The following is a 24,634-nucleotide window of genomic DNA, read 5'->3' as shown; positions in this document are numbered from 1 at the left end:
AATAGACGTTTTGACCTTCGAGACGCCCGGTAATACTTTGGGTATTATCGAGAACGTTAACCGAGTAGGTGCAATTCATTAAAAATACCCTGGAATTACTATAACATCCGGTAGGCACATGGGTTTCGTCAGCTAAACACCGGGGCTGAGTCTACCAGCAAATTTCGCAGACTACAAAGCAAAGATTTAGTATAACTAGATAACAGATTAAACTCTGGCAATCAGTAGCAGGGTAGTCATAGAAATAGTAGTAATAATAGTAATTATAACATAGATGAATAGTTTGAGAGTCAGTGTCTGTGAAGCGTAGCTAACGCGTTGTCGGGAAGCCCACGATGCGACCACACAGAGGTAAATATACAACAACATATAAGTGGCCGCGGCCGGATTTGTGACGAGTTTCGCGGCGGGCACCGACTGGGGCACACGTCGACCAGCGCCCATCGTCCGACAATATTATTTACCTACGGCCTGTGGGCATCGAATGCGGAACGTGCCGCTGTCGAGCGGCAATTGATGCAATCATCTTGTTGAGCGTAAACAAACGAGTGAGTATGAATTCTTTTATGTAACATCGGCCTCCTGCGCCGGCCGGTCAATTACAATTCTCTCTTTTTTTCTTATTTCTCAATCAAAGCCAGTGACCAATCAATCAATGCATGCTCGCATACAATGATTACTTGTGCTATATTTGCAGTCTGAATGAAATGTAGTTTCAATGTGATAAGATGTGTCACTTCTCGTCTCATTATATTTGCCATCGGCTGTTAACTAACAAGTGTTATACAGTTATTCCAGACTTTAAAGATATTTTGTGAATAATAACATGCCTATTATTACATGTTTCTTGCAAATAGAATAACCGACAAAACATTCTGTAGAGGTTTTGTAGTAAAAATCCACTTCCGACATATTTTATAACTTCGTTTGATGTTTATGATCATAAGTGGGACGCGCTTACTGATGACCTCGTAGGTATATATGGGAACAAATTTTATTGCAAATTTTTGTGATCAAATACACTTCAACAGAAAAAAGTAATTGCTGTTTTGGAGTATGATACGAGTTCGCTAGTCGAATCACGTAGGTTCACGTTAACACTTGCGAGAAGTTTAGTCCGATTGTTGGACTCTATTTCTGATCATTCAGACCTTGTTTTTCTTCGAAGAATTATTCCGTAATTTTTGAATGTTCGCAGGAACTATTATTGTATGCTTGAGGTTATCGGAAAGTTTCTGATATCCATATACTAAATTATATTTATTCGGGGAAAAACCGTAACTTATCAAGTTAACACGTTGCCCATTGAAGTATTCCTATTTATATGTCAATTATAGTTTTATGTTGTACTAGCTTTTGTCCGCGACTCCGTCCGCTTGGAATTAAAAAAAAACAAAAGTGAGTAGCCTATGTGTTCTTTCAAACTATCCTCTATATCTATACCAAATGTCATCGAAATCAGTTCAGCCATTTAGGCTACAAACTCTAACAAACATCCATCTATCCATCCGTCCATCCATCCATCCATCCATCTAAACTTTCGCATTTATGATATTAGTAAGATTATTATCTAGATCCTCCAAGCTACGAAAGTTAGAAAACATACAATTATTTTCGCCCCAAAAGTTTCATATTCGACGAAAAATTCCTTATTTCTTGCTTATCAAAAAAATTCGTAGAGATATTAAAATACTTTTGCTAAGTTTATAAGGTCACGGTGACATTTTCTTTTGTTTATCAATTTAAGATAAGTCTTGCAATTGCTTAAATTATTACCACATTTAAATTGAAACTTAAACAGATTCTAATACTTTATGATATGAATAAGCTATGCCCGGTACAATTATATTAATAATTTCGCTATGCTATACAGTCGAAAAATTTATATTGTAAGTAGCATGTTATGACTACTGCACCGATCATTATTGTAGCCTTTAAATAGTTATACTATATTCATGTCCTTAACAGGAAGAGAATTGTAATGTAACTACGCTGCTTTGTAAAGTCATCGTTGCCAATGAATTCTATGTTTTTTGTTTCTTTTTATTTATTCTAAGAATCTTTAATTTAATGTTAAATCGTTATCTATACTATTATTACAAAGAGGAAAAATTTGTATTTTTGTATGTATTGAAATAACTCAACAACTACTGGGCCGATTTTTAAAAATTCATTCATCGTTAGAAAGGTAATTTATCTGTGAGTAACGTTAGGCTATATTTTTAATTTCACGCGGGCGAAGTCGCGAGCAACAGCTAGTCGTTATATAAAAGCTTTACACTCAAAATATTTGTTTGTGAGTTTGTATTGCGTATACATATTGCGTTTGTAAGTGTTTTTATGAATAAATCTGCGTAGCAACCTTGAATCCATTGAAAATTATGTACTCGGTCGTGTGTTAAACATAATTCAATTGAGATTTCCTGCGGCGTACTCCTCAATTATTCCATAACTTTATCGTAACTTTAGTAAGTACTACTTTTGGTTCCATGTCAACACTTGAAATATAATTTTTATTGAGACAGGGGATGGAAAGCTTTTGTTTGTTTACGACTCACCATTTTACATTACTACTAGTTTTTTTTTTTATAAATGGACAATAAGAAACATTAGAAGAAAAGAACACACATGCGTAGGTAGATGAATGTGAAAAAGGAAGGTGTGTTGGGACTGTGCCAAATGGAATACTGATATCTCTCCTCCTCTCTAGGTCACAAGTGTAAGTTGTAGATAAGTCGGTGACAGGTTATCTACTGCAGTACAATCTCGCGTAACACGGGATATTTTATTTATAACGAAAAGGCGGCAACTGAGCAAGAAGGTCACCTGATTATGTATCTTTTCATAACATTACTTAACTAATAAAAATATGGAGCAACTGCTGTTGAATTTTGCCATAATCATAAGTTGCCGGTTAATTATATTCTTAGATAGTAGTAGTAGTTGTGTTTGATTTATTATTTTGTTTTGTAGCACAATGACGTCACGCGGGTTGCACGTCTTGTTATGCCTGTCCGTACTCGTGACGGTTGCATTTCCTCACGCGCTGCCATCCGAAGAAACTTTAGTAGTGACGACAGGATCCGGCGATGACGTAAGTACTTTTTTCAACTTTCTTATCGATATCGGTGTAGCATACACGCGTCTAATTGAATTTTAGAATTATATTGTGTTTTCTCATACAGACATCGTCCGATGTGGCGAGCGCGGTGACAGAGGTTACGACGGAAGAGCCCAACGGACCGATCACGCTCACCGAGATGGCGGTGCGGTCGGAGATCAGCCTGCGCTACGCTAGCACCGCGGTGGTCGCTCACGTGCACAATCCCGCCCGCCGCGCGCAAGAGTACACCTTCAGGGTGCTGCTGCCGGAGACTGCTTTCATCAGCGGATTCGTCATGTACGTCACAAAATATACTGTGATACAATTATGCAATGGGATCCGAGTTAAATATCTGGTCCTGCCAACTGATAATGTTTAAATCTATTATATGAAGATTTATAAGTATGAATATTTTCTTTTAATTATTTCTAGGACTTTAGACGGGAAACCTTACAAAGCTTACGTTAAGGAGAAGCAAGAAGCCAAGAACATCTACACCCAGGCGGTAGCGCAGGGTATCGGTGCCGCACATGTTGCTGCCAAGTGCGTATCAACTACCAATAAAAAATTTCCTTGATATTTATAATATTCAAAGTTTGCTTTTAACCTAATAAAAATGTCCTTTAAAGATATTGATTAATTAAGAGCTTTTTAGTTTAGTTCCTTCGTCACAGTAAGTGAATTAATTGTTAAAAACTATAACAAATTTATCGTCAACCTCTAGAGCTCGTGACTCCAACGTGTTCACGGTATCAGTGAACGTGGAGCCAAAGTCCCGGGCAGTGTTCAACCTGACGTACGAGGAGCTATTGTCGCGGCGCAACGGTGTCTACAACCACGCGGTGAACCTGCACCCCGGCGCGCTGGTGCCGCGCCTCACCGTCACAGTGCATATCCGCGAGACGCAGGGCATCGCCGTGTTACGCGTACCAGAGATACGCACCGGCAACGAAGTCGACGCTACCAATGAAGACGCACGTATGTTTACTTTTACGTCATTATCTCAGACAACGCAGCCGCAGGAGGGCCTCGGCATGGTCCAATAAATTTCTCCATGCCAGTTTACCTTGGTCTTTTGGTTTAAAGACTTGCTTTAACGTACTTAGATTGCTATCAATGCACTATGACCTTATCGCACATTATCATCATTTTCCTCAAACACGGCAACGTGAGACACCAAGACAATACATGGCATAAAATCTTTAAAAAACTTTGAGATATTATAATAAAGATTATTAATAAATAGCTTATATTTTAACATAGCGTTGTTCTATTAACTGTTAATGAATGTTACATATAAAATCTGACTTTAGATGCAGCAATCAAAAAGGAAATATTTAAGGGGTTAATATAATACGGAGGCAATATTAAAAGACAAAGTTTACAAAGTTCTTAAATAACGTTAGTGAACCGTTACAAACTTTTTTACTTCAATTTATTGTGATATTAAGTGTTTCTAATGTAACTGTGGGGAAAAACCAGACAACACTGGCCATAAAAACGTCCGCGAAGACACGACCTGCGCCTCAGCTATTAACCAGTTTGACAAGTTAATGGTGTACGCGGTCGTGTCGGCCGCTAACTTCCACTGGGTCATTGAATCCATATCTTACTTTATTTTTACAACTTGATAATCCAATGGCAAAAATAGGGACTACGAATCATGAAGTCCTGGGTTTAAAATTAATCGATTATTGTAATGTACCATCTCCTAAAATTATATTTCGTTAAAATTGCAGTGGGTTAATAAATAGGTTAGGTTATTGCGAATTTTTGCTAAAATCCCATTCAAAACTGATAAGGTTAGTGGTATACTGGGCAGTTTATTAGTAACCTATTGGATTAGATTAGAAAAAAACTTAATTATGAACAGTATTCTAATTTAATCTATGTTCATTTTATTTTGCAGAGAACAAAAACGCCGTTATTAAGCGGACCAATAAAAATCGTGAGGCAACCATCACGTTTACACCCGACCTCGACGAACAGAAAGTATTGATACAAATTTATAAGGTAACTAATTATTACGTATATTTTTAAACATTTTGTATGGTAAAGAAAAATGAATTAGTAAACTGACTGATAGATTTTTTTCACACATCTCAAAGATAATAAACTAAGTTTCACACACACCTGGTGTCAATTTTGTTGCAGGACAAAAGTAGTCGTCGCAATGTGGACCGGTACGGATTCCATAGCAACGAGGAGATGCCGCAGGAGGGCACGCTGGGACAGTTCGTCGTGCAGTACGACGTCGACCGCTCCAAGACCAACGAAATATTGGTGAGTGTCGTATAATCATTCTAATATCTGATAATTATGAGTACAGTTATAAATGAAGTTCCTTTGAATGTTTGTCGTTTAAGCTCATCAAAAATTCTTCAAATATTCTACACTAGTAGCAATATAGGACTTGGATGAGCGCGTGTTGCGCAGTATGGCGGAATACAGTTTAGCGAATATTGTAGGTGAACAACGGTTACTTCGTGCACTTCTTCGCGCCGAGCGAGCTGCCGCCGCTGAGCAAGCACGTTGTGTTCGTGCTCGACATCTCCGGCTCCATGAGCGGCCGCAAGATCGAGCAGCTCATCGAGGCCATGCAGACCATCCTCGGCGAACTCAACAAGGGTGACGTCATCAATATCGTCCAGTTTGAGTCCTCCGTTCAGGTAAGCATTAATTTGTCTGGTTATTGCAGATGAGTTCATATTTGTATAAATATAAAAAAAGTGTTAATGGGGCTTCCAACAGTTTTTAACTTAGTTTTAAATTCATCTTCTTTTAGATTCTAGATATAGCGTCGGCGTACGAGCGTCCGGCGACGCCCCACAACAGCTTCTACTACCGACCCGCGTCCTACGACATCCCGCCGCTGCTGCCGCCCGTGCCCGCCACTCCGGACAACATCGCCAAGGCCAAGCTGCTCATATCCAGGCTGCGCGCCGGCGGTGGTCAGTCAATTTACTATTAATATCTGAACTAGGAATAACCTTTCATGTTTTTTAATATGTTTTTAATTCTGTTTAGGAACAAATATCGGCACCGCCCTTGACACGGCGATTGCACTCATTCAAAGATACGGTGTTGCAACCCATAATGCCTCTGCTGCTGCAACCACCACACCCGTCGCGCACAACTCTGAAGCCACATCGGATGCACCAGTTACACAATCTGAGAAGAAGCAAGAGGTAGCTCCAGTTGAAAATAACGACAGTGAAATTAATAACGGTAACTCTTATGCTAACATTTTTTTACGAATGACGTCCATTTAAGGTTGTAGTCGAGACCGATCTTAATAACTAAGAAAAACAAAAATTGTTTCCAGATGAAAAGGAGCCAATTATAATTTTCTTAACGGACGGCGAGCCGACGGAGGGCGAACTCAATCCGTCCAAGATCATGAACATCGTGGCCGAGAAGAACTACGGGGACCACAAGGCGTCCATTTACTCCCTGGCCTTTGGTAAACTGTTGTTAATTTGGTTAATTCTTACAGTTTTTTAATGTTACATTTTTACATAAATAATTTTTACATGTAATGTTACATTTTGTTGTTCGGTTGTGGGTTTATGTGCTTTTATGATTGTTAACCGTGATTCGGTTGCAACAGGCGAGGACGCTGACAAATCGTTCCTCCGCAAGTTGTCGCTGAAGAATGTGGGCTTCAGCCGGCACATCTACGAGGCGTCGGACGCGGCGCTGCAGCTGCACGACTTCTACCGCCAGATCTCCTCGCCACTCGTCGCCAACGTCAAGTTCGTCTACCCGCCCGACCAGGTCTTTCTCTTTTATTTTTATTTTTTGTAGAATTTTGTAGTAAATCGGTGTCCTAATGATAAGATTCTTTGAAATTTTGCAATTGTAAACAATGCAAGTATTCGGTGAGTCGAGTTGTTAAGACGTGGTATGGCGATGTGGCGAGGGCAGGTGAAGGACGGGTCGGTGACGAAGCACAAGTTCCGGCGGTTCTACGCGGGCTCGGAGGCGGTGGTGGCGGGCCGCGTGCTGGCCGGCGCCGGCGAGCTCGCGCCGCACATCTACGGCGTCTGCGGCGTCGGCCTCGACGATGTATCTCGGGTCAGTTTCTATTTATCTAATTGCTTTATCAAAACGATTACAGATGACATATTATTGTTATTAATGTGCGGATTGTATTGTAGAAACGTTACGACGTGTCTACGTCGGTGCCGGTGGAGGACAAGCCGGAGTCGTATCTGCCGCTGGAGCGGCTGTGGGCCTACCTCACCATCCAGCAGCTGCTCGACGAACGCCAGGTCAGCGACCTCAAGGACGACGACGAGAACAGCCCAGCTAAGAAGGCTCTTAAACTGGCACTTAAGGTATACTATATATATTTCTTTTTTCCAGCTATTAGATATGTTTATGGGTTACCACGCTACGATACTTTAATAGCACAACTTCGGATCAAACTGCCAGGATTTAGTTGACGCATCATAAACGTATAATCTTGTGCTTACATGCGTTTTCTTTTCTTATGGCCAGCCTGACCAGAAATATGTAGTAAAATTCTGTATCAAATATGATCGCATATAACTAGTAATTAATGACTTAAGGACAGCGATTTATTGTTGATCCCTGGCGAGGTCCATGTTGTAAGAGATAAACATATATTACAGTACGAATTCGTGACGAGCCTGACCTCGCTGGTGGTGGTGAAACCAAACGCGACCAGTGCTGTGAATGCTGAATCTGCGGATAAAGGTAACTAACTTCGACATTCGGAAAAACATTCAAATCTATTCTAATATTTATTACACACGAAAAATTTGTTTTATTCGATTCTTGTATGTATTGGAATTACCTTAAAACTAACTTAAAACTGCTGGGCCCATATAAAAAATTATTTTACCATTAAAAAACTATGTTATCACTGAGTAACATAGGTTTTTTTACTATTTTTGAAATCCTACAAAAAATAGAGTGGTTAATAAAAAAGTATTTTTATTTTTTCAGATTCTACTTCGGAATTCCCTACAGGTGAGAAAAAAAACACAAATATATATCTAGTAATCAATGTATATTTTTTAAAGTAGTGATAAACAATAAGTTATCAATAACATAAACATTTAAGTATAACACAAAATTCAAATTCAATTATTTTACAATTTACATCATCATCTCCCCTGCCTTATCCTACTCCCGTAGGGTCGGTGCCCCGGGTTTTCGTCCTCCAAAGCACTCTATCATCTGTCATCTCAGTCATCACTCCCTTCTTGATCAAGTCACCTTTCACGCAATCCATCCATCTCTTTCTAGGTTGTTACATGCGATTCATCCCTTCTCATAACATGCCCATACCACTCTTACCTTTTACTCCTTATTTTCTCAACCACTGGGGCTACTAATTTACAATTTACAATCAAATACAATATAAAAAGATTCGATCTTAAAAATTACCCTACAAATTAGATCCTACCGAAATAAGTGTTGGTTTTACAATGGAAAATAATAATCATCATGACCAGCTCACTAATGACACTCACCGAGGGGCTTGGAGCCTACCCTAAAGTAAAAGGTGACTAGGCCATAGTCAACCACGCTGGCCCACTGCGGGTTGGTTGACTTCACACACATCTCTGAATTTCTTCGCCGATTTGTACAGGTTGCATCACGATGTTTTCCTTCACCGTAAGAACGTCGGGTAAACTATGTACATATGAAAATTCGAAAAATCGAAACTCACATTGGTACATGGCGGGATTCGAACCCAATACCTGTAGATACAAGTCAAGAGCTTAAATCACTGAGCCACCGACTGGAAAATAATAATAATAAAATTAAATTATATGACAGAGAAAACGGCAATCGATACTAAATATATCATTTTATATTTTACAGCGTTATCTTACGATTCAGTTCTTCCTAACGCGCCTTCTTTCTCCGCGCACCAACCAATGTTCGGTAAGTCACTTTACTCGTACAAGACTGTTAAACGTATGTAATATGACTGAAAAATGTTCCTTACGTCAGTGTTTTCACCAAGTTGGACGGGAGAGGGAGACTTACCCTCTAAGGCTTACTAATATAAAGACTGGCACAATCGAGTATTGCTTTCTTTCATTGAAGCAATAATTTATAGTTTTTTTTCTTTTCAGCTAACTCTTATAATCTGGCTGGAGGTTACGCTGACAGTATGTTAATTTTGTTTTTTTAATACTTTTAAAAGTTATTTTTGATATTATTAATGATAAATATTTTGGATTTTGATATCAAATACCTTTTCTATACGTTAAACAATTTGTTTTAATATCATACTCGTACATTGTTGCTGTGGGTTATACCAAATTCTTACGAATACTTTGTTTCGCCAATGTATTGAAACTGTTGACAACTGGCAAATAACATCAACATCTCTGAATTCGTTATGTTGAATGTGGGTCCGCTTATTGTGCTAATTCCCTGTGACCGAGTAAATCATTACATTGGGTGGGATCAAAACATGCAAATTTGCTTATCGCGGGAGACGCATGGAAGTGGATGTACCACAATGAGCATCTATATTTCGCTTATTCGTTCTCATTATTGGTTGTTAATAAAGTAAGCTTACATTAAACATTAACAAAAAACAAAATCGACCTCCAAACAAAATATTTTCAAAAAAACAATACACTAAACAGTTACTTAAACCTCCCTTATTGTAGCTCTTATGTCTATATTGTACAATTATTATTACTTTGATGTCTGTGTCAGCCAAGGTATGCAGTGATATTTCTACGTACGGCTTTCTACATTTTTACCATAACATTTGACAATTGAAAGTATAGTACCTAACGTTTAAGTGACTAATCTACCTTGACTGACACCGACATCAAAGTAATAAAAATTGTGGTTATTTCCAGGGGGTGCTACTGTCCACTCCCCCTCCTTTCGTGGCGTAAATGCTAAAATAAGTATGCAGATTAATAAAGCAAATTATTAAGTATGTTTAAAAATTTACAACCAAATTTAATTGTAGGCGCATATCCGATCGCGCTGAGTGGCATGGCCGCGCCGATGCTCGACATGCATGCTTATGAAGAGACTGAATTATTAATTGATGATTACGGTGAGCTTGCTTAATATATCTAATGTAACTTATATATTTTTATTAAATTATATCATTGGCGACAGCACGTTTATCATTTGTGAAAATATTGCACGAACTGCAGGAAACGGAAACAAGCTACTGGCATTGAAAGGAAGCAAACCACGGGTAGTACAGATTTTATTATAAGTTTACATAAACTATTTTTTTACTATATTTTAATTCTGCCATTGGCTATTATAGCAAGTTTTTAAGTTACACACCAAGGGTTATAGCCTTCATAATTTTAACAAGGTCATTCGATCATTGTTATATCAATTATAATATAATAATGGTGTCGGACGCGAGGGGTCTCATCCCACGCATGCGTCATTATCCTTTTCATCTTCATGATTATCTATGGTTAATAATTTAGAAAAGCAATTAATTATTATTTAATGTGAAAATAATTCATTACTTACCTTTTACAAACTTGGCATAACATAACCTTAAAAAGGAATTTGTTTTTTTGAGCTGATTAAATGTTAATAATTATTATGTAATTTTAGGAATGTTTACAGGTGTATCCAATAGAGCTGATTTTTCCTTTTCTCCGTCTTTATGTAAGTTTTAATTAGCTGTAATATGTTATTGACCGATATTACTTAACATTCATAGCTTTGCTTACACATTTAAAATGTATTTAATGATTTTGCGGTTTATTTGCTTTTTAAATTACTCATTTTACATACGACACATTGTTTTGGTTTCAGCCATTTATTGTCGACGACCTTTTACAAAAAATATATGTTTACAGATCGCAGCGGTTTTACTCCTATGAAACACAGAAATTTGGGTAAGATAAATATTAATTCCATCCCTAATCTGCTAAAAGACTTTTAACGTAGTACTGCATTGATCCACGAAGTAAATAATCTATTTCCGTTATATTTAATTTCTTATTATATATTTTTTCTATCCACAGGTATTTATACCAAGAGGATTACGCCAAGATTTCGGTGGAGTAAGGCTCATTAATACTGTATTTCTCTTGCAGATGGTTCTATGACTCCCAGTTCACTAATGAGTGAATCTAATGGTTGATTATTCTAAACGGTTTCCTTTGTCATTATTTACATTTAACAACAATTAGTACCAGTTGTAGATTTTAATGATAAATTGCTGTCGCCAATGATATTTTATTGCATATTTATTTAATACTCGATTTCGTATTTTCACATTGTTTTAATGGTTTTAATGTGTTGTAGACGCGATGAGGACGTCGGACGTAGCGCCATCTACCACGACATCGAGTCCGTTGGAGTCGTATCAGTTGGAGGAGTACGCCTGGCTCGCTCCGCTGCTGGACACCAGCACAGATACCATCACTATTTATGCGAATACAACGCAAGTCGTCTTGAAACTTACAAAAGATAATGTGAATAATACTTTGTTAATATGATATTGTAACTAAAACTCATAAATATTTTCTGACTGTTTTGAAAGATTGAACTATGGCCAAACCTTATCAGCGTTTCAAGTGTTAAACAAATCCTTATATTTCTTTATACCTACATTTTAAATGTTTAGAGATCGTCTTAATACTATGATTTATTGAATATTGTGTTAATATTGTCGATATTTGTGTCAGGCACCTAAAGCGGCATCGGGTGATGCAGAGTGCCCGCACGCGACGGACGCGTCCCCGGGCCGGTGCGTGTACCTGACGCGGTGCTCGGCGGCGCGCGCCCTCTCCCCGCCCCTCTACGCACACACCTACTGTGTCGTCGGTGACGGGTAAGCTGAATGAACCCACTTGATGACTCCTTAAAACAACTAAATATAAATTTACCTTTTCCTCCGGTGCAATACCACAGCACAGAAGACGTCTAGTGTAGGCTAATCCCCGTACAATCTGATAAGTATGTGTCGAATACCTAATTTAAGTCCACTTTCCTTTCTCACTCTTCTAAGGAAATTATAGGAATGGGGAATTTTCTCTTTCTGTGCATCGCCTTTGTCGTCGATTCAAAGTAGACAACGCATCTATCTTAAGTTTGTTTGTCTTTAAAAATAACTGTTACATATTATATTTATTTTGCAGGTATGCTGGTGTTTGTTGTCCAACGAGCGAAGTGGACAAGACACAGTAAAGCGAGCTGCAATTATGTTAAGCGTACTATCCTTGTCGATCCATGGTTTTGATGTGGTGGACCACTGATGATAGTGATTTGTGTAAACATAACATAAATATTGGACAAGCACTTAAATTTAAAACAACTTTGCAAGTTGTAATTTATATACATTCATAAGTTTTTAAAATTAAGGTAAAAAGAGTTGAAACATCATATTTGAAACAACAAAGTGAGCAGCCAATTTTAAATTGATCAAGGAGATAGATTGTGACAATAAATAAATACGATTTTTTAAGTTTGTAAAAATGCTTTATTTTCCTATATCAGTTATAAAAATATATGGTAACACTACAACTAATCAATCTGCAAATCCACTTACTCTACCTTTATTGTGTTTATAAGTCTTTAGTAATGAGTTTGGTCACACTGACCATTTTTTATAATAATTAAAATAATACAGTAAGAGAATATAATTTAAGAAAATATAATATAGTAATATCAGACATGTTCGCACATTAGTTTGTTTTTGTTTTTATAAAAATATATCCAAACTTTATATAAAAAGCTCTTAACTTAACATTTTCAGTTTTTTTTTTATATTTAACAGTACTAAGGTGACATTAAAATACTATAAAATTCATTAATTTCTTACTTGTACCTTACTATTCTTTGGTAATTATTTATAACGGTAGACAATTTTTAAAAACTGGCTTTTACCCGCGACTGTGTCCGCATGGAATTATAAACAAATCAAAAGTGGGTAGCCTATGTTTATTTCCAGACTATCGGCTACATCAATCCGGAATTTCATCTAAATCCGTTTAGCACATTAGGCTTCAAATACCAACAAACATCCATCCATCTCTCTAATCTTTCCCATCAATACCAACATTACAAAGGCGAAGAACGACTATATATTTTTTTTATAGTTTACATTCCCGCGTGCAAAAACGCGAGCAACAGCTAGTTATTAATAAATGTAGTAGGTAGTCCAGTTCTGACAGCTGTCAATATCATACAGACAACTGTCACCATATTATACTACTTTGTACATAGTATAATCACATTTACAGTAAGAGACATACAAGACATAAATTACAAACTGAATCTCATTACATCTACACACCTTGTTTGCAAGGATATCTGAGCACCGGCACTTGAGCGCACAAAATTGTTAGTTCTGTACGATAATTGATTTAGAAATATCAAATAACAAAAGAGAAAGTATGACTAGAAAGCTACAGGTCTAAAACTATGACATTGACAATCTTGTGACACTTTGACATTGACAGGTCACTAGTGAGCCATTAATGTCAAAGTAAATGTCAACAAAACTAATGACAATTGACAATAGGGTTGCTTATAGAGCAAGATAATTTTGTCATTCTGTACATGTATTGTTACACCTTAAAGATCTATTTCAATAGAGCTAGCAATACTTTCTCGTGGTTTAATGGACATTTGTGGTCCCAGTTCATATGTGCAAGTTCTATTCCAGATATTTGTGTATTACAATTAACACATTGCCAATCTGGCTCCACAGTATGGTACATAGTAAAATGTTGATCAATTAGGTTTTTTATTTCTTCACCTTTGAATTCCATTTTGCAAAGATCACATTCAAATCTCACAGACTCCTTCTGGTTTTTTGTCTTATGTAGGTCTATATTCAAGTAACAGGTTGGTGTTACCATCTCTTCTAATTGTAAATCGTAATTTTCACCATTCTCCGCTATTGATTCAGTCACCTCTTTATACATATATCTGACATAACTATATTTACTTAAATGTTTTCTAAATTCAACCGGCAAGTCTATATTAGAAGGCATATCTGTGGTTAACATTTTCAAATCATCACATAAGATTTGAAATATACTACACCATGATGAATTTTTAGTTTTTGAATATTGTAGAATTTTATTTAACATACTTTCTTTAGTTATATTTACTTTGTTTTGATTTTTACATTTCATTTGCAATTGTGTTGCATGTTCAATCCTATTTGGTTGGACTGGTAGTTTTTTATTAACAAGAGTGAATTTTGATATATGACGGTTTTCATATTTAAATATTAACATTTCTGATGAGGACCATTCTAACTTGGCAGTTATATTAATGCCTCCCCAGTGTAAAGCTGCTCTTGTTGTCAGAATAAGACATTTTTCATTTTTAGGCTCTTCCCAGTTGAAAATATGATTATTGCACTTAGGATGTCTTAATATTAAATTATTTAGTTGAGCTTTTGTAGCGCACACTTCCATTACAATTTTTTCATCATCCAAATTTTTGTTTTCCACATTTTGTTCAATTTTCTCTTTTCGTGGCAATTCTTTCAGATATATGGGCAATAATAACTTTACAATATCCAATTTACTTTGTAAATATTTTTTAAGTGCTAAATAGTTTACTTCTATAATATTCTTTATTTCTTCAGTATACTTTTGAGACTCCAAATTCATAATTTCCTTCTCAAATTTATCCCATTCTGGCCAATCTTTTAGATATGTCATGATTATGTTTATCGAAATATCTACTTCTAATAAGTTGACTTTTTCAACATCCACATCAAACTCCTTGTGCAGTATATTCATAATTTGTGTTTTTGTCAAAATTGTGTTTTGTTCTGTATCATTGCCTATCAGTCTTTCAAATAGTTTTACTATTGGTCTATCTGTAATTTTTTTTAATAATTAATATCTGTAGCATATACATATGAATAAAAGGGACACATTTCAAAAGTTTAAACAAGGGTAATTCATTTCTGAACCATCTAAGGTTCAGATCACTTACACTTGAATAATTGAATTCGGTCGTTAAACAAAAATTACCGGCATGGCTACTTATCCATGATTTCCGGTGATCTAGCTGTGCCTAAATTATTTCTATATATTTATAAGGTTTTACATACCAGGGTATTCCGCATAAGTTTGAGATTCAACATAAATAACATCACGCGAAGACTCATCATCCATTATTAACTAAAAAAATTACAAGAGAACTCCAGTTTATTAACTAAACCAAAATACGTAAGAAAAATTAGAAATAAACAACTTTGAAGGTTAATTAATTTGACATTGACATTAGGTTTTTTGTTCATAAAAAAGTCTATGATATACTTACACTCACTGACTGCGCTGGCGCATCTTATGCTATACAGTAAAATGTAATTGTGGAATCAATTCTTTTGCTGTTTTCATATATTTTTTAATTTAATATGGAACCTGAAATAAAGATGGATATGGAATTTAATTTATTCACACAACAAAAAGCGATTAAATCACATTATAATAGACATTCTAGATAGAAATACGTTTAGAAATACAACTTATCTCACAAGAGTACAACCCTACTACTAAACGTCAAAATATAAAATCAATTTCAATTTGTCAATAATAAAGAAAACAGAAATTACCTTTCTTTTCCTACGACTTATTTTGTTATTTCTAAGTGATTGCAGCTAAATCCTGAAAGGTATGGTTAATTTAGCTGATGCTTTTATGATTAATACGGTGACGGAAGGAGCTATGAATGTGTTACGACAAATCGTAAGTTAGAAATTTAAATATGTAATATGTAGCATGAATTAACAAAAAAAATATCTTAGGTCATCGTAGATAGCGATAAAAACGATTTATCTTTATTCAGTAGACACTATTGCAGCTTTTTATTACTATTTTATTTTCAGGGTGTTTTTAAATCGAAGACCGAGACCTTTCAACCAGCACCTATAATAATAAAAATGCCTCTTTGGGAGTTAGCTCAAGCGGCAGGGCCGTTTGTCAGGCTCGCAGGACTGAGCGGCGCCGTGGCTGTGGTGCTCGGAGCTATGGGAGCACATCGCACATTTCCCGCAACCGAAGGAAAAGAAGATTTACGAAAGATCTTTGAAACAGCTAACAGATTCCACTTTCTGCATACCTTAGCTTTGATGACTGTGCCACTTTGCAGACGACCATATATCGTGAGTAATACTAAAAATATATAAATACATGTTTATCAAATAAAGATGTTACTCCAAATTATGGCAGTACTCATAATATTATCAATGATTTAAGTAAGACTTACCATTTGATAAAAACAGTAAAATATGAATTTTGTAGTAAGGTATCCATGCACATTATAAGGAATTTTAAAGGGATATGTAGTGTCTGTGTACCAAGCACATAACAAAGGATCTCTGAAGCAGTGAGTTACCCTTTTTAATGTTTGTAAACATTTTCAGGCTGGTGGATTTTTCATAGCGGGAATGGGATTGTTTTGTGGCACATGTTACTACCATTGTTTCACTGGTAACCCCAACTTCCGAAAACTCACTCCTATCGGTGGATCCTGTCTTATCTTAGGTTGGTTGGCAATGGTCATATAAAGCCCTTATGAATTATTGGTGATCGGTTTATAGATTGTAAGTAGTGATTATTCCAGTTATTGTAATCATTTGAGTACATTAGTATCTAAGACAGTGTTATCAAAAATGTATCATTTTATTTTGCACCAAAATATTAAATGGTCCTTTAAATATTTGTTTTATTAATTTACTAGCTGTTGCCCACGATTTGTTTTCGCAATATTAAGATAAAAATGTTGCCTGTGATATGCCAGTCTATGTCAGCTACCCTTCAGTAAAAGTCCTATAGAAATCGGCCAAGCCATTTTGGAGGTTACTCGGAACAAACACAGCTTACGGACAGACAGACAATAAATTCTTAAACGCGATTTTCATCATCTCCCGAAATCTAAAATTTTCCTTTTGATGTTAAACAGACACTCCAAATTTATTATATGTATAGAAGTAAAACATTGATCCAAATACAAGGGAATATAGGTTGTTGAAGAAAACACATGTTTGATCAGTATTGTTTATAGGTTTTATTGAAATGTTACATATTAAATTTTGCACTTTAACTTTAAACAATTATCATTCTTAGAGTTTAATCAAAACATATACCGTTTGACATTAAATGCTATATCGTAACTCGAAGGGACTCTCAAAGAAGATTTTTAATGGTCCATCAAACATGACTTATGTAGTAAGATATTTTATATAACATGGTGACGATTACAAGCAATGCGCACGCGCAGGCACCGCGCCGCGCCGCGCCGCGCACCGCACACCCTACTCTTACATATTCAGAACCAATCTCTAACATATCCATAAAGAAATATACAAAACTATCACATTAAATTAACACAAAATATAGTTATAAACATATTTATGTAATCTAAAAGTATAACGAAAAGAGAACAAAACGTAAATACACAGCACTTTAAGGTGTCTGTCACACAGCGGGGAAATAAATCACTCTGATTGCACATAAGAGGGTTGTGGCCGCAGCATTACAACTATCAATATCACTAACCACATTCACACACACGAGTATCGTACGCACAGTTCACGAGAGGTGGAAGGAGTGCTGGCCCTCGGAGGCCGCGAGCCGCAGCTTGGCGCGCATCACCTCCGCGCTACTGTAGTCCGGCAGCTTGAGGTAGTTGACGCACGTCATCACCGACGGCAAGTACTCGTCCGGGTCCAGCGACGACTCCAGCGACTTGCGCACCACCGTCAGCGGCGGGTTCAGCGCCTTGAATCCTGCCAACAACATTCATTATCATAAAACAATTAATTATTATATTGTTGTATAATAATTACAGCAGAAGCAAGCAGCGTCTATGGATTCAGGCTGAATGTCAAGAACGCTAGTAATAAAAACTTTTTGATTTCAAAGAGAATGCTACGAATATGACATCCAATTCTTTAAATAAAAAGTCCTTTTAAGCTATCTATATACTCTCTAGAGATGATTGATGCAAATATCATTATATATTTCTATTTGACAAATTTTGATTTTCTTGGCAGGATGTGGTGCTGGCAATGCCCATGACTGTAGATAAAATAGTAAACGAAATAATGGGGTAGAGTTGTATTGTAAGGAGTGGTGAGCGCATGTCACCTCCAGTGGGCAGGCGCGGGCTGCCGGTGACGAACTGCAGGAAGAGGCGCTGCTCGTCGCGCGAGTACGAGGCGAGGATGTCGACCAGCATGCGGATGGCGCGCGACTCCGCCGTGTAGCCGTGGTCGGGCCGGATGCACTCCGCCAGCATGCGCGCCTCCCACCGCTGCTCGCGACCCCCTGCACATACACATTACATTCCCCTTTATAACAAACCAATCACAACATATACATTCACATCTCTCACAATACTTTAGCATACTCCAGCATTTCCATTCTAAATAAACTGATTGTGAAAGCTTCATTGGGCAACACAAGTTACATACCTGAGGGACTTCCACAAAATACTTGTTCCAACTCTTCAGGGTAGAATATCTTGAGATTTGCCAATGGAAATACTGATTCAAAGCCTTCTTTAAATGCTTCCATCTGTTTCGCCACTCCTATAATCAAACATTTTTTATTACTAATTATCTAGTACGGTATTTTTATATCATAATATTATTGTTAGCATGGGCTGCGAGTCTGTTGGTATGGAAGAGAAAGTGGTTATTAATGCGGACCTTCATAGAGCAGCCAGTGAGTGACGAGGGCGATGTAGTTGTGCAGGTTGTGGGCGGTGACGGGCAGGTCGCGCCCGCCGCGCCGCAGCTCCGTGCACCCGTCGCCCGGCAGGATGAAGTCCAGTCCCAGCTCCTCGATCGGACAACCGTCCAACTCTAGTCCATTGATCTGACAAGTATTAAACAATGTTAACCACACCGTTGCCAAACTATAAAATACCGGATGCAACTTGTTTGTTATTTGACACGGTTTTCTCTCGTCGTGGTAGTAACTAGGTATGAGAAGTACCGTTTGTTTGTATGATAGTGTTTGTGGGTCTTACGAGATGCGCGCGCTGGTCTGGCGTGTGCCGGGGGTCGCCGGCGAGGGTCTGTGCGCGCTCGGCGACGCGCCGCAGCCGGCACAGCGAGCGCCACAGCTCGGGCGCCACGTGCCGTACGTCACTCAGCCCCAGCCACCGCTGCTCGCTCACCAGCCACCGGTACATCGACACTGATAGCGGGATGTCCACCTACGACATCATTGTTAATATTAACTTTAGTGTTATAAGTGATGGTTCACGTTTAACAAGTTAGCATATTATTGCTTCAATGTTGTGATAATTTTTAGTCATTTCTAAACAAGTATTCCGAACTCACCATTCTAGAATCCATAACGGCTTTGGCCATGAATTTCCCCAGGAAGCGGAATTTGGCCTTGACCCGAGAGAGATGAGAGGCCCTGGCGTTGCGGCCGACGGCCTGCGGGAAGAGGCCGCAGGGCCAGGTGACGTAGGTGGCGTCGGGCGCGGGCGAGGGGATGGAAGTCTCCTTCTCGAGGTCGGAGGGCTGCGGCGAGCGCTCCTCGTCGAGGCTGAGCGCGTCGCGCACCGAGGAGGCGAGCCGCGTCGCCGCGTCCGCCGACCGGTCCGTCACCACGGGCGGCTGGCTCTTCACTATTTCACCACCGAACGACGTCGGCTTCTGTTTGAAGTTCTCACTTCCGTGCCATAAGTCGAGATCGGCGCGTTGCAATTCCTACAATATTTAACATCATTAGTATAGGTTATGCTTAAAATGTTATATGAATTGAAACGTTATATAACCTGTGAGACTAGTGCGTAGAACTCTAGCGTGGGTCCGAGTCCGGTGCCGACCTCGTTCTCGTACTGTATCTCGAGCAGTGCCTTGGTGTGGGCGAACTCGTGCATGACGTGCTCCGCCTGGCGCAGCACGCTGTGGCGCTGCACGGTGCGCTTGCGGCGGTCGAGGCGCGGCGCCACGCGCTCGTCGGCCGCCGCCGCGCCGCGCTCGCCGCCCGCCTCCAGCAGCCGCTGCAGCGCGCGGTCGCGGTCGAACGACACCACGTAGAACAGCAGGTGTCGGCACTCGAACGGCAACACGAATGGACTGGAACACGTTCACAACTTTCTTTTTAACTATGCCAAAGATAAATGGAGTAAACTCATAAACTACTGGTATTCAAAAAAAAGGTAAGAGGAACCGCAGAAGACAACACAAACGATGGGAAGATGACATAAAAAAGGCTGCAGGAGAGACCTGGTCAAGAAAGCCAAAAAGAGGGGGAGAATGGAAGAATTTGGAAGAGGCCTATGTCCAACTTGGACACAGATAATAAATAACAAATGAAATAAAACAAAACAAGAAAAAAAAGGATAATAAAATTAATATAAATATAATGTATCAATATTCAACTCAATTTATGTAATGTGACAGTAATTTAATTATCTGAATAAAGGCTTATTATTATTATATTGTTATTATGCCAAAGATACAATAAACAAAAACCAATACCAATACCAACATTATATCATTTTATTAAATAGCAAATCGAGACTTACCAAGCATAAGCAATTTTCTTTAACCAAGGTGGCAAATTTCCAGTCATGATAACTAATGGATCTTGAAGTTGTCGATTTGCTTTTGCAGCAAGCTGAAAGTAAAAAGTTGGAGTACAGAAATCTGCAGGTGTAAAATTATACAACTTTAAAACTTTAGACCGCGAAGCATTTATTTAGATTGTTAAAGTTAGTTGAATTTAAACACCATTATAAAAGGTACCACGTAAAAAAAATCATTTAAAAATAATTTACGATTAACTCGTGTAGAGAAGATGTGTATCATAACAAACCTTGGGATTGATGAAGTCGGAGTTGGGCACGAGCGGCCGGTGGTCTGGCAGGCAGGCGGCGCGGTACAGCGTGTGCCAGTGGCGCGCGAGGGCGTGCAGCGCGCGCAGCAGCCCCAGCGCCGGCAGCGACGCGTCCTTCACCTCGCCGCTGCTCACCAGCGGCGACCGCAGGATCACGAACAGGGGCGACTCACGCGCCGGCACTACGCCCTCTGGTAATCATACAAACATTATTATAATACATTCGTTTCTCTGTGGAGTAATCTTTTTGTTACAAAGGTAATATGAATATTACCGTTCCAGAGCAGGTCGGGCTTGCGTCGCGATGAAATCTTTGTGGTGTGTCCCTTGCCTTTGCGCGATGCGGCGGCGTCAGCGCGCGGCGCCTCGCCCGCCTCCACCGCGCGGTAGTATATCGTGTGCGTTTGCACCCAGATGCCAGCGTTTGCTGTACGAAATGCATCCATTTCAAAAGAGTGTTTAATGAATCTAAACTATGTATATATGTATCTAAGTAGTGTAAGAAGTACGTACCAATAGGCGTTTCAGTGTCGGTGTCTGCGTCCGTGTGATCGCCAAACTGTCGCACGGCCTGGTACACCGTCATGTTGTACGGCAGCACCGTGTCGCCGATTAGGAATTCCAGTTTGTGATCAGAACTGCAGGTAAAACATATTAGTAGTACATTTATAATGCATAATTGTAAGATGTAATGATTGTTTAAATGTAAGTGTCTTACTCAGTGGTGTGGGGATGCGGCGGCGTTCCGAGCGAGTCCTCGACGTCGTCGTCCGAGGCGGGCTCGTCGTCCGAGTGCGCAGCCGCCGCGGAGCCGTCGCGTGCGCGCGCGCTCGCGTACCCGCGCTGCGCCAGGTACCTGACACACATTTCTCACTTTATACTCTACTTTATATGTGCTATACTATGCTTTTTGGGTAATCCAAGTTAATTTACATAGCATAAAATTAAATATACGTGAAAATTTTATATTGCGTTTCCTCAAAATAATTAGAAAATAGTTTTCGTCGATTGTATTTGTCTGTAGTATGTAGTTTCTGTAGAGGGATTTGAAATAGTTATAAATGTAGGAGACCCCACTCACCGTTCAATGGCTTGTACTAAAGCTAACGGGTCTATCCGTACAACACCGCCCTTCCATTGTTTCAGGTTGGTGCAATTTGGATGACGTTTGAGATCACACTGCAACAATACACATGATTACGATGATATAAGAAAAATCTCGAAACAAACATTTAAAAGTGATGTAAATAATGTAGTTGTGTATGTTCTTACCATGAGCTGATGAGTGTTGAAGAAGCGTAGGGCGGAGGTGGCGGGGCGCGCGGGCAGGTCGTGCACGCGCACGGGGAACTGTTCGAGGTGCGACACGCAAGCGTTCACCTTGCCCACCAGCGCCGCCAGCGCGCCCGCCCCGCCTCCGGCCCCGCCCACTGCACTCGCCACGCCCACTTCCGACACTTGTTCCATCCAATCGCGGTCGCTGCAACGTCACCATTCGCATCTTGATACTTATTATCTTACATACAATCTTTACCTTAGCATGAATTATTTTATCATAAAAATATTATAAGTAACCTAACGAGCTATTGAAATAACTCGTTGTTGTACTATTTGTGTATAATGTAACTTACTCTGGCACGAGCGGCATGCCTGCGAAGACATGCAAGAACAGCCTGAGGCGTTCCTCGCAGTCTGCTATCTCCTGCGCGGCGTCGCGCGCCTCGCCCTCCGCGTCGCGCTCCCCGCCCTCCGTCGCCTCCTCGCCTTCGCCCGCGCTGCCCGTCAGGTACTGCAGCAGCGCGCCCAGCACTCCAGAATGATTCACCTGCACATACATTACATTAAGGGATCATACCACCAAATCGTAAATTTTCTAATAATAATCGAACGTGTTAAATATGTGAAGGAAATAAAGGCTTCAAAATGACGTCACTGACACATAAGGGAACAAAAATAATATATTTTGTTCCCTTATGTGTCAGTGACGTCATTTTGAAGCTATCTGAACCTCTATCAGCCAGTGTTGGGATAGGCCCTTAATCATTTGCGCTATCTTTCGTGGCGTAGTACAGGTAGTCTGAAGAATATTAATTACTTTGTCGTGAAAAACAGTGTCATTTGCGATTTTTTACAGCGAATGAATGAAAAAGTTTTTTTATATAAGTGATGTATAGGAACCTCGAAGGGCGAGACGTCGTGGTGTAGTAACGTGTCGCGCAGCTGATGCAGCGCGGCGCGGCGCTGGTGCGCGTGGGGCAGCGCGCCCGCCAGCGCGGCCAGCTGCTCCAGCGCGCCCGCGCCGCCGCCCAGCGCGCCCCACTCGCGCTGCAGCCGACCCGCTTTCCATACTATCCATTCGCGCACCTTCTCTCTAAACAGACAAACAAATATATTTAAATACTCCATTTAAACCAAGTCTAGCCGATAAATGTTACTTTTAGAATAGGAATGCAAATAAAATAATAATCAAAGTGGGGTATTTGGCGAAGTGGACGCTTTAAAAATTGATACCTTAGCGTCGCAGCCGATGGGTATTTCTAGATTGAAATATGTGATGTAGTTTGTCTTACTTGTTTTGTACAGTGAGATTAGTGGAGGCGTGCGGGGAGGCGAGCAGGGCGGTGTCGCGGTGCGCGTGCGGCGTGCGGCCCCAGCGCGAGGGGTTCAGCGAGGACAGGAACGACGAGGTGCGCGACGCCCCGCCCACGCGCGACGTAGAACGCGACGCTGACGGTATCACCGACACAGCTAAATCAATTAAATCAACATTAAACATGTATCATTATTAAATAGATCGAACAATATTTTTTACCCTTTAGATATATGTCAATTAAAAGTTCTCAGCTTATCATCGAAATTGTGTAGATTTTTCATCTTTTCTGTGACAGTGAGTAACAGAAAACTGTAAATCACAACTTTAGTGTAATTTTCTAGGTGCAATAAAATTCAAATAACTTTTGGGGATACTGACCATGCGCCTGTTGCGGTTGATGCGCGTGCGCGTGCGCGTGCGGCGGCGCCGGGGCGGCGGGCGCTGCGGGCGCGGCGGGCGGCTGGTGCGGCGGGGTGAGGTCCTCGCGACGCCGCGGCCCGCGCGCCGGCGCTCCGCCAGACCGCCGCACTGCGCGTTTCCGCCTCAACATTTCTGCCAACTGCAGCGGACTGCCAGACCTGCATTGTCGTACACTACTTTTAATACAATTAAATTAAATTACTTAAACTTAATGAAACATGAACTAATCAATTAACTGTAGAAAGAGACTTGGTAATAAATGTATTAATTATACTTAGGGATAGAAAATGTTTTATATAATTACCTATGTACTGTAGGTGAAGTGTGAGGATACGTCGATGCGGACGTGGTGGGTCCAGGTTCCGAGCTCTCATTACCTGTAGCTGGAACATCAAATATTTTAAAATCACATTTTGTACATCTAATTGAAATAGATAATATACAGCGTACAAGTAAAACTCACGTAAGGAGCTAGCGACGAATGATCCGGATGCGGAGAATGCGAGGGACAAGTTGTGTTCGATGGCGGTGAGCGAGGTGGAGGCGGGCGGTGACGCGCCTCCGCCGGACCTTGTACTCGTGCCGCTCGGAGACTGCGAACAAAAACCACATTTTACACTAAGTTATAGTCTAAGAAGACGCTATTATTGTTTCTGTAAATATATCGATATATGTTATAATGCATAAGTGCATTGG

The 24,634-nt window shown here is 39.6% G+C and overlaps 4 protein-coding genes across 12 annotated transcripts in view; 2 read left to right on the top strand and 2 right to left on the bottom strand.

Moving 5' to 3' along the window:
• Positions 1 to 385: 385 nt before the first annotated feature.
• LOC106111155 (inter alpha-trypsin inhibitor, heavy chain 4-like) lies at positions 386 to 12,568 on the top strand. 9 transcript variants are annotated; one of them, XM_013293155.1, is made up of 25 exons: positions 386 to 548; positions 2,974 to 3,094; positions 3,186 to 3,400; positions 3,536 to 3,646; positions 3,828 to 4,081; positions 5,013 to 5,116; positions 5,258 to 5,386; positions 5,572 to 5,772; positions 5,889 to 6,054; positions 6,131 to 6,331; positions 6,429 to 6,566; positions 6,714 to 6,880; positions 7,031 to 7,180; positions 7,264 to 7,443; positions 7,741 to 7,825; positions 8,078 to 8,101; positions 8,963 to 9,025; positions 9,220 to 9,255; positions 10,080 to 10,169; positions 10,709 to 10,750; positions 10,945 to 10,983; positions 11,113 to 11,151; positions 11,396 to 11,565; positions 11,779 to 11,924; positions 12,232 to 12,568. In XM_013293155.1, the coding sequence occupies exons 2-25, from the start codon at positions 2,978 to 2,980 to the stop codon at positions 12,278 to 12,280; spliced, it is 2,916 nt and encodes a 971-aa protein (XP_013148609.1). In that variant the 5' UTR covers positions 386 to 548; positions 2,974 to 2,977; the 3' UTR covers positions 12,281 to 12,568. The 9 variants fall into 9 exon arrangements, with proteins under 9 accessions (XP_013148609.1, XP_013148610.1, XP_013148612.1 ...); XM_013293156.1 differs by lacking the exon at positions 9,220 to 9,255; XM_013293158.1 differs by lacking the exon at positions 10,080 to 10,169 and having other exon boundaries at positions 387 to 548.
• A 103-nt stretch (positions 12,569 to 12,671) lies between these two features.
• Positions 12,672 to 15,325, bottom strand: LOC106111157. Its single transcript, XM_013293165.1, has 2 exons — positions 15,171 to 15,325; positions 12,672 to 14,933 (listed from the first exon to the last, which is right to left on the bottom strand). The coding sequence occupies exons 1-2, from the start codon at positions 15,232 to 15,234 to the stop codon at positions 13,678 to 13,680; spliced, it is 1,320 nt and encodes a 439-aa protein (XP_013148619.1). The 5' UTR covers positions 15,235 to 15,325; the 3' UTR covers positions 12,672 to 13,677.
• A 291-nt stretch (positions 15,326 to 15,616) lies between these two features.
• Positions 15,617 to 16,780, top strand: LOC106111060 (transmembrane protein 256-like). Its single transcript, XM_013293026.1, has 3 exons — positions 15,617 to 15,807; positions 15,948 to 16,223; positions 16,485 to 16,780. The coding sequence occupies exons 1-3, from the start codon at positions 15,736 to 15,738 to the stop codon at positions 16,626 to 16,628; spliced, it is 492 nt and encodes a 163-aa protein (XP_013148480.1). The 5' UTR covers positions 15,617 to 15,735; the 3' UTR covers positions 16,629 to 16,780.
• Positions 16,781 to 17,104: 324 nt separating this feature from the next.
• The window catches only part of LOC106110984 (E3 ubiquitin-protein ligase TRIP12), a 32,600-nt gene continuing 25,070 nt past the window's right edge, over positions 17,105 to 24,634 (bottom strand). Inside the window, exons 9-28 of the mRNA XM_013292953.1 lie at positions 24,402 to 24,531; positions 24,243 to 24,321; positions 23,897 to 24,096; positions 23,496 to 23,673; positions 23,104 to 23,296; positions 22,557 to 22,750; positions 22,198 to 22,405; positions 22,007 to 22,104; positions 21,644 to 21,781; positions 21,439 to 21,563; positions 21,200 to 21,352; positions 20,905 to 21,116; positions 20,615 to 20,706; positions 19,859 to 20,162; positions 19,413 to 19,790; positions 19,097 to 19,285; positions 18,774 to 18,942; positions 18,537 to 18,653; positions 18,211 to 18,390; positions 17,105 to 17,849 (exon numbers count right to left, since the gene is read on the bottom strand). Of these exons, the coding sequence (XP_013148407.1) occupies positions 17,653 to 17,849; positions 18,211 to 18,390; positions 18,537 to 18,653; positions 18,774 to 18,942; positions 19,097 to 19,285; positions 19,413 to 19,790; positions 19,859 to 20,162; positions 20,615 to 20,706; positions 20,905 to 21,116; positions 21,200 to 21,352; positions 21,439 to 21,563; positions 21,644 to 21,781; positions 22,007 to 22,104; positions 22,198 to 22,405; positions 22,557 to 22,750; positions 23,104 to 23,296; positions 23,496 to 23,673; positions 23,897 to 24,096; positions 24,243 to 24,321; positions 24,402 to 24,531 (3,534 nt within the window). The 3' untranslated portion in view covers positions 17,105 to 17,652. The remainder of the gene's footprint in view (positions 17,850 to 18,210; positions 18,391 to 18,536; positions 18,654 to 18,773; positions 18,943 to 19,096; positions 19,286 to 19,412; positions 19,791 to 19,858; positions 20,163 to 20,614; positions 20,707 to 20,904; positions 21,117 to 21,199; positions 21,353 to 21,438; positions 21,564 to 21,643; positions 21,782 to 22,006; positions 22,105 to 22,197; positions 22,406 to 22,556; positions 22,751 to 23,103; positions 23,297 to 23,495; positions 23,674 to 23,896; positions 24,097 to 24,242; positions 24,322 to 24,401; positions 24,532 to 24,634) is intronic.

Source organism: Papilio polytes, unplaced genomic scaffold, assembly GCF_000836215.1.
Source record: "Papilio polytes unplaced genomic scaffold, Ppol_1.0 DF824180.1, whole genome shotgun sequence".
Lineage (NCBI taxonomy): Eukaryota > Metazoa > Arthropoda > Insecta > Lepidoptera > Papilionidae > Papilio > Papilio polytes.
Note: the sequence above shows the minus strand (reverse complement) of the source record. Positions and strands in the feature narration are given on the sequence as shown.

Excerpts from the sequence above, each read along its gene's own strand:
- LOC106111060 (XM_013293026.1), top strand. The coding sequence starts at position 15,736 with ATGGTTAATTTAGCTGATGCTTTTATGATTAATACGGTGACGGAAGGA. Across the intron at positions 15,808-15,947 it reads TGAATGTGTTACGACAAATC|GGTGTTTTTAAATCGAAGAC; the intron begins GTAAGTTAGAAA and ends TTTTATTTTCAG. Across the intron at positions 16,224-16,484 it reads TTTGCAGACGACCATATATC|GCTGGTGGATTTTTCATAGC; the intron begins GTGAGTAATACT and ends AAACATTTTCAG.
- LOC106111157 (XM_013293165.1), bottom strand. The coding sequence starts at position 15,234 with ATGGATGATGAGTCTTCGCGTGATGTTATTTATGTTGAATCTCAAACT. Across the intron at positions 14,934-15,170 it reads AACTTATGCGGAATACCCTG|ATAGACCAATAGTAAAACTA; the intron begins GTATGTAAAACC and ends AAAAAATTACAG.
- LOC106111155 (XM_013293155.1), top strand. The coding sequence starts at position 2,978 with ATGACGTCACGCGGGTTGCACGTCTTGTTATGCCTGTCCGTACTCGTG. Across the intron at positions 6,881-7,030 it reads TCGTCTACCCGCCCGACCAG|GTGAAGGACGGGTCGGTGAC; the intron begins GTCTTTCTCTTT and ends TGGCGAGGGCAG. Across the intron at positions 10,984-11,112 it reads TATGAAACACAGAAATTTGG|GTATTTATACCAAGAGGATT; the intron begins GTAAGATAAATA and ends TTCTATCCACAG.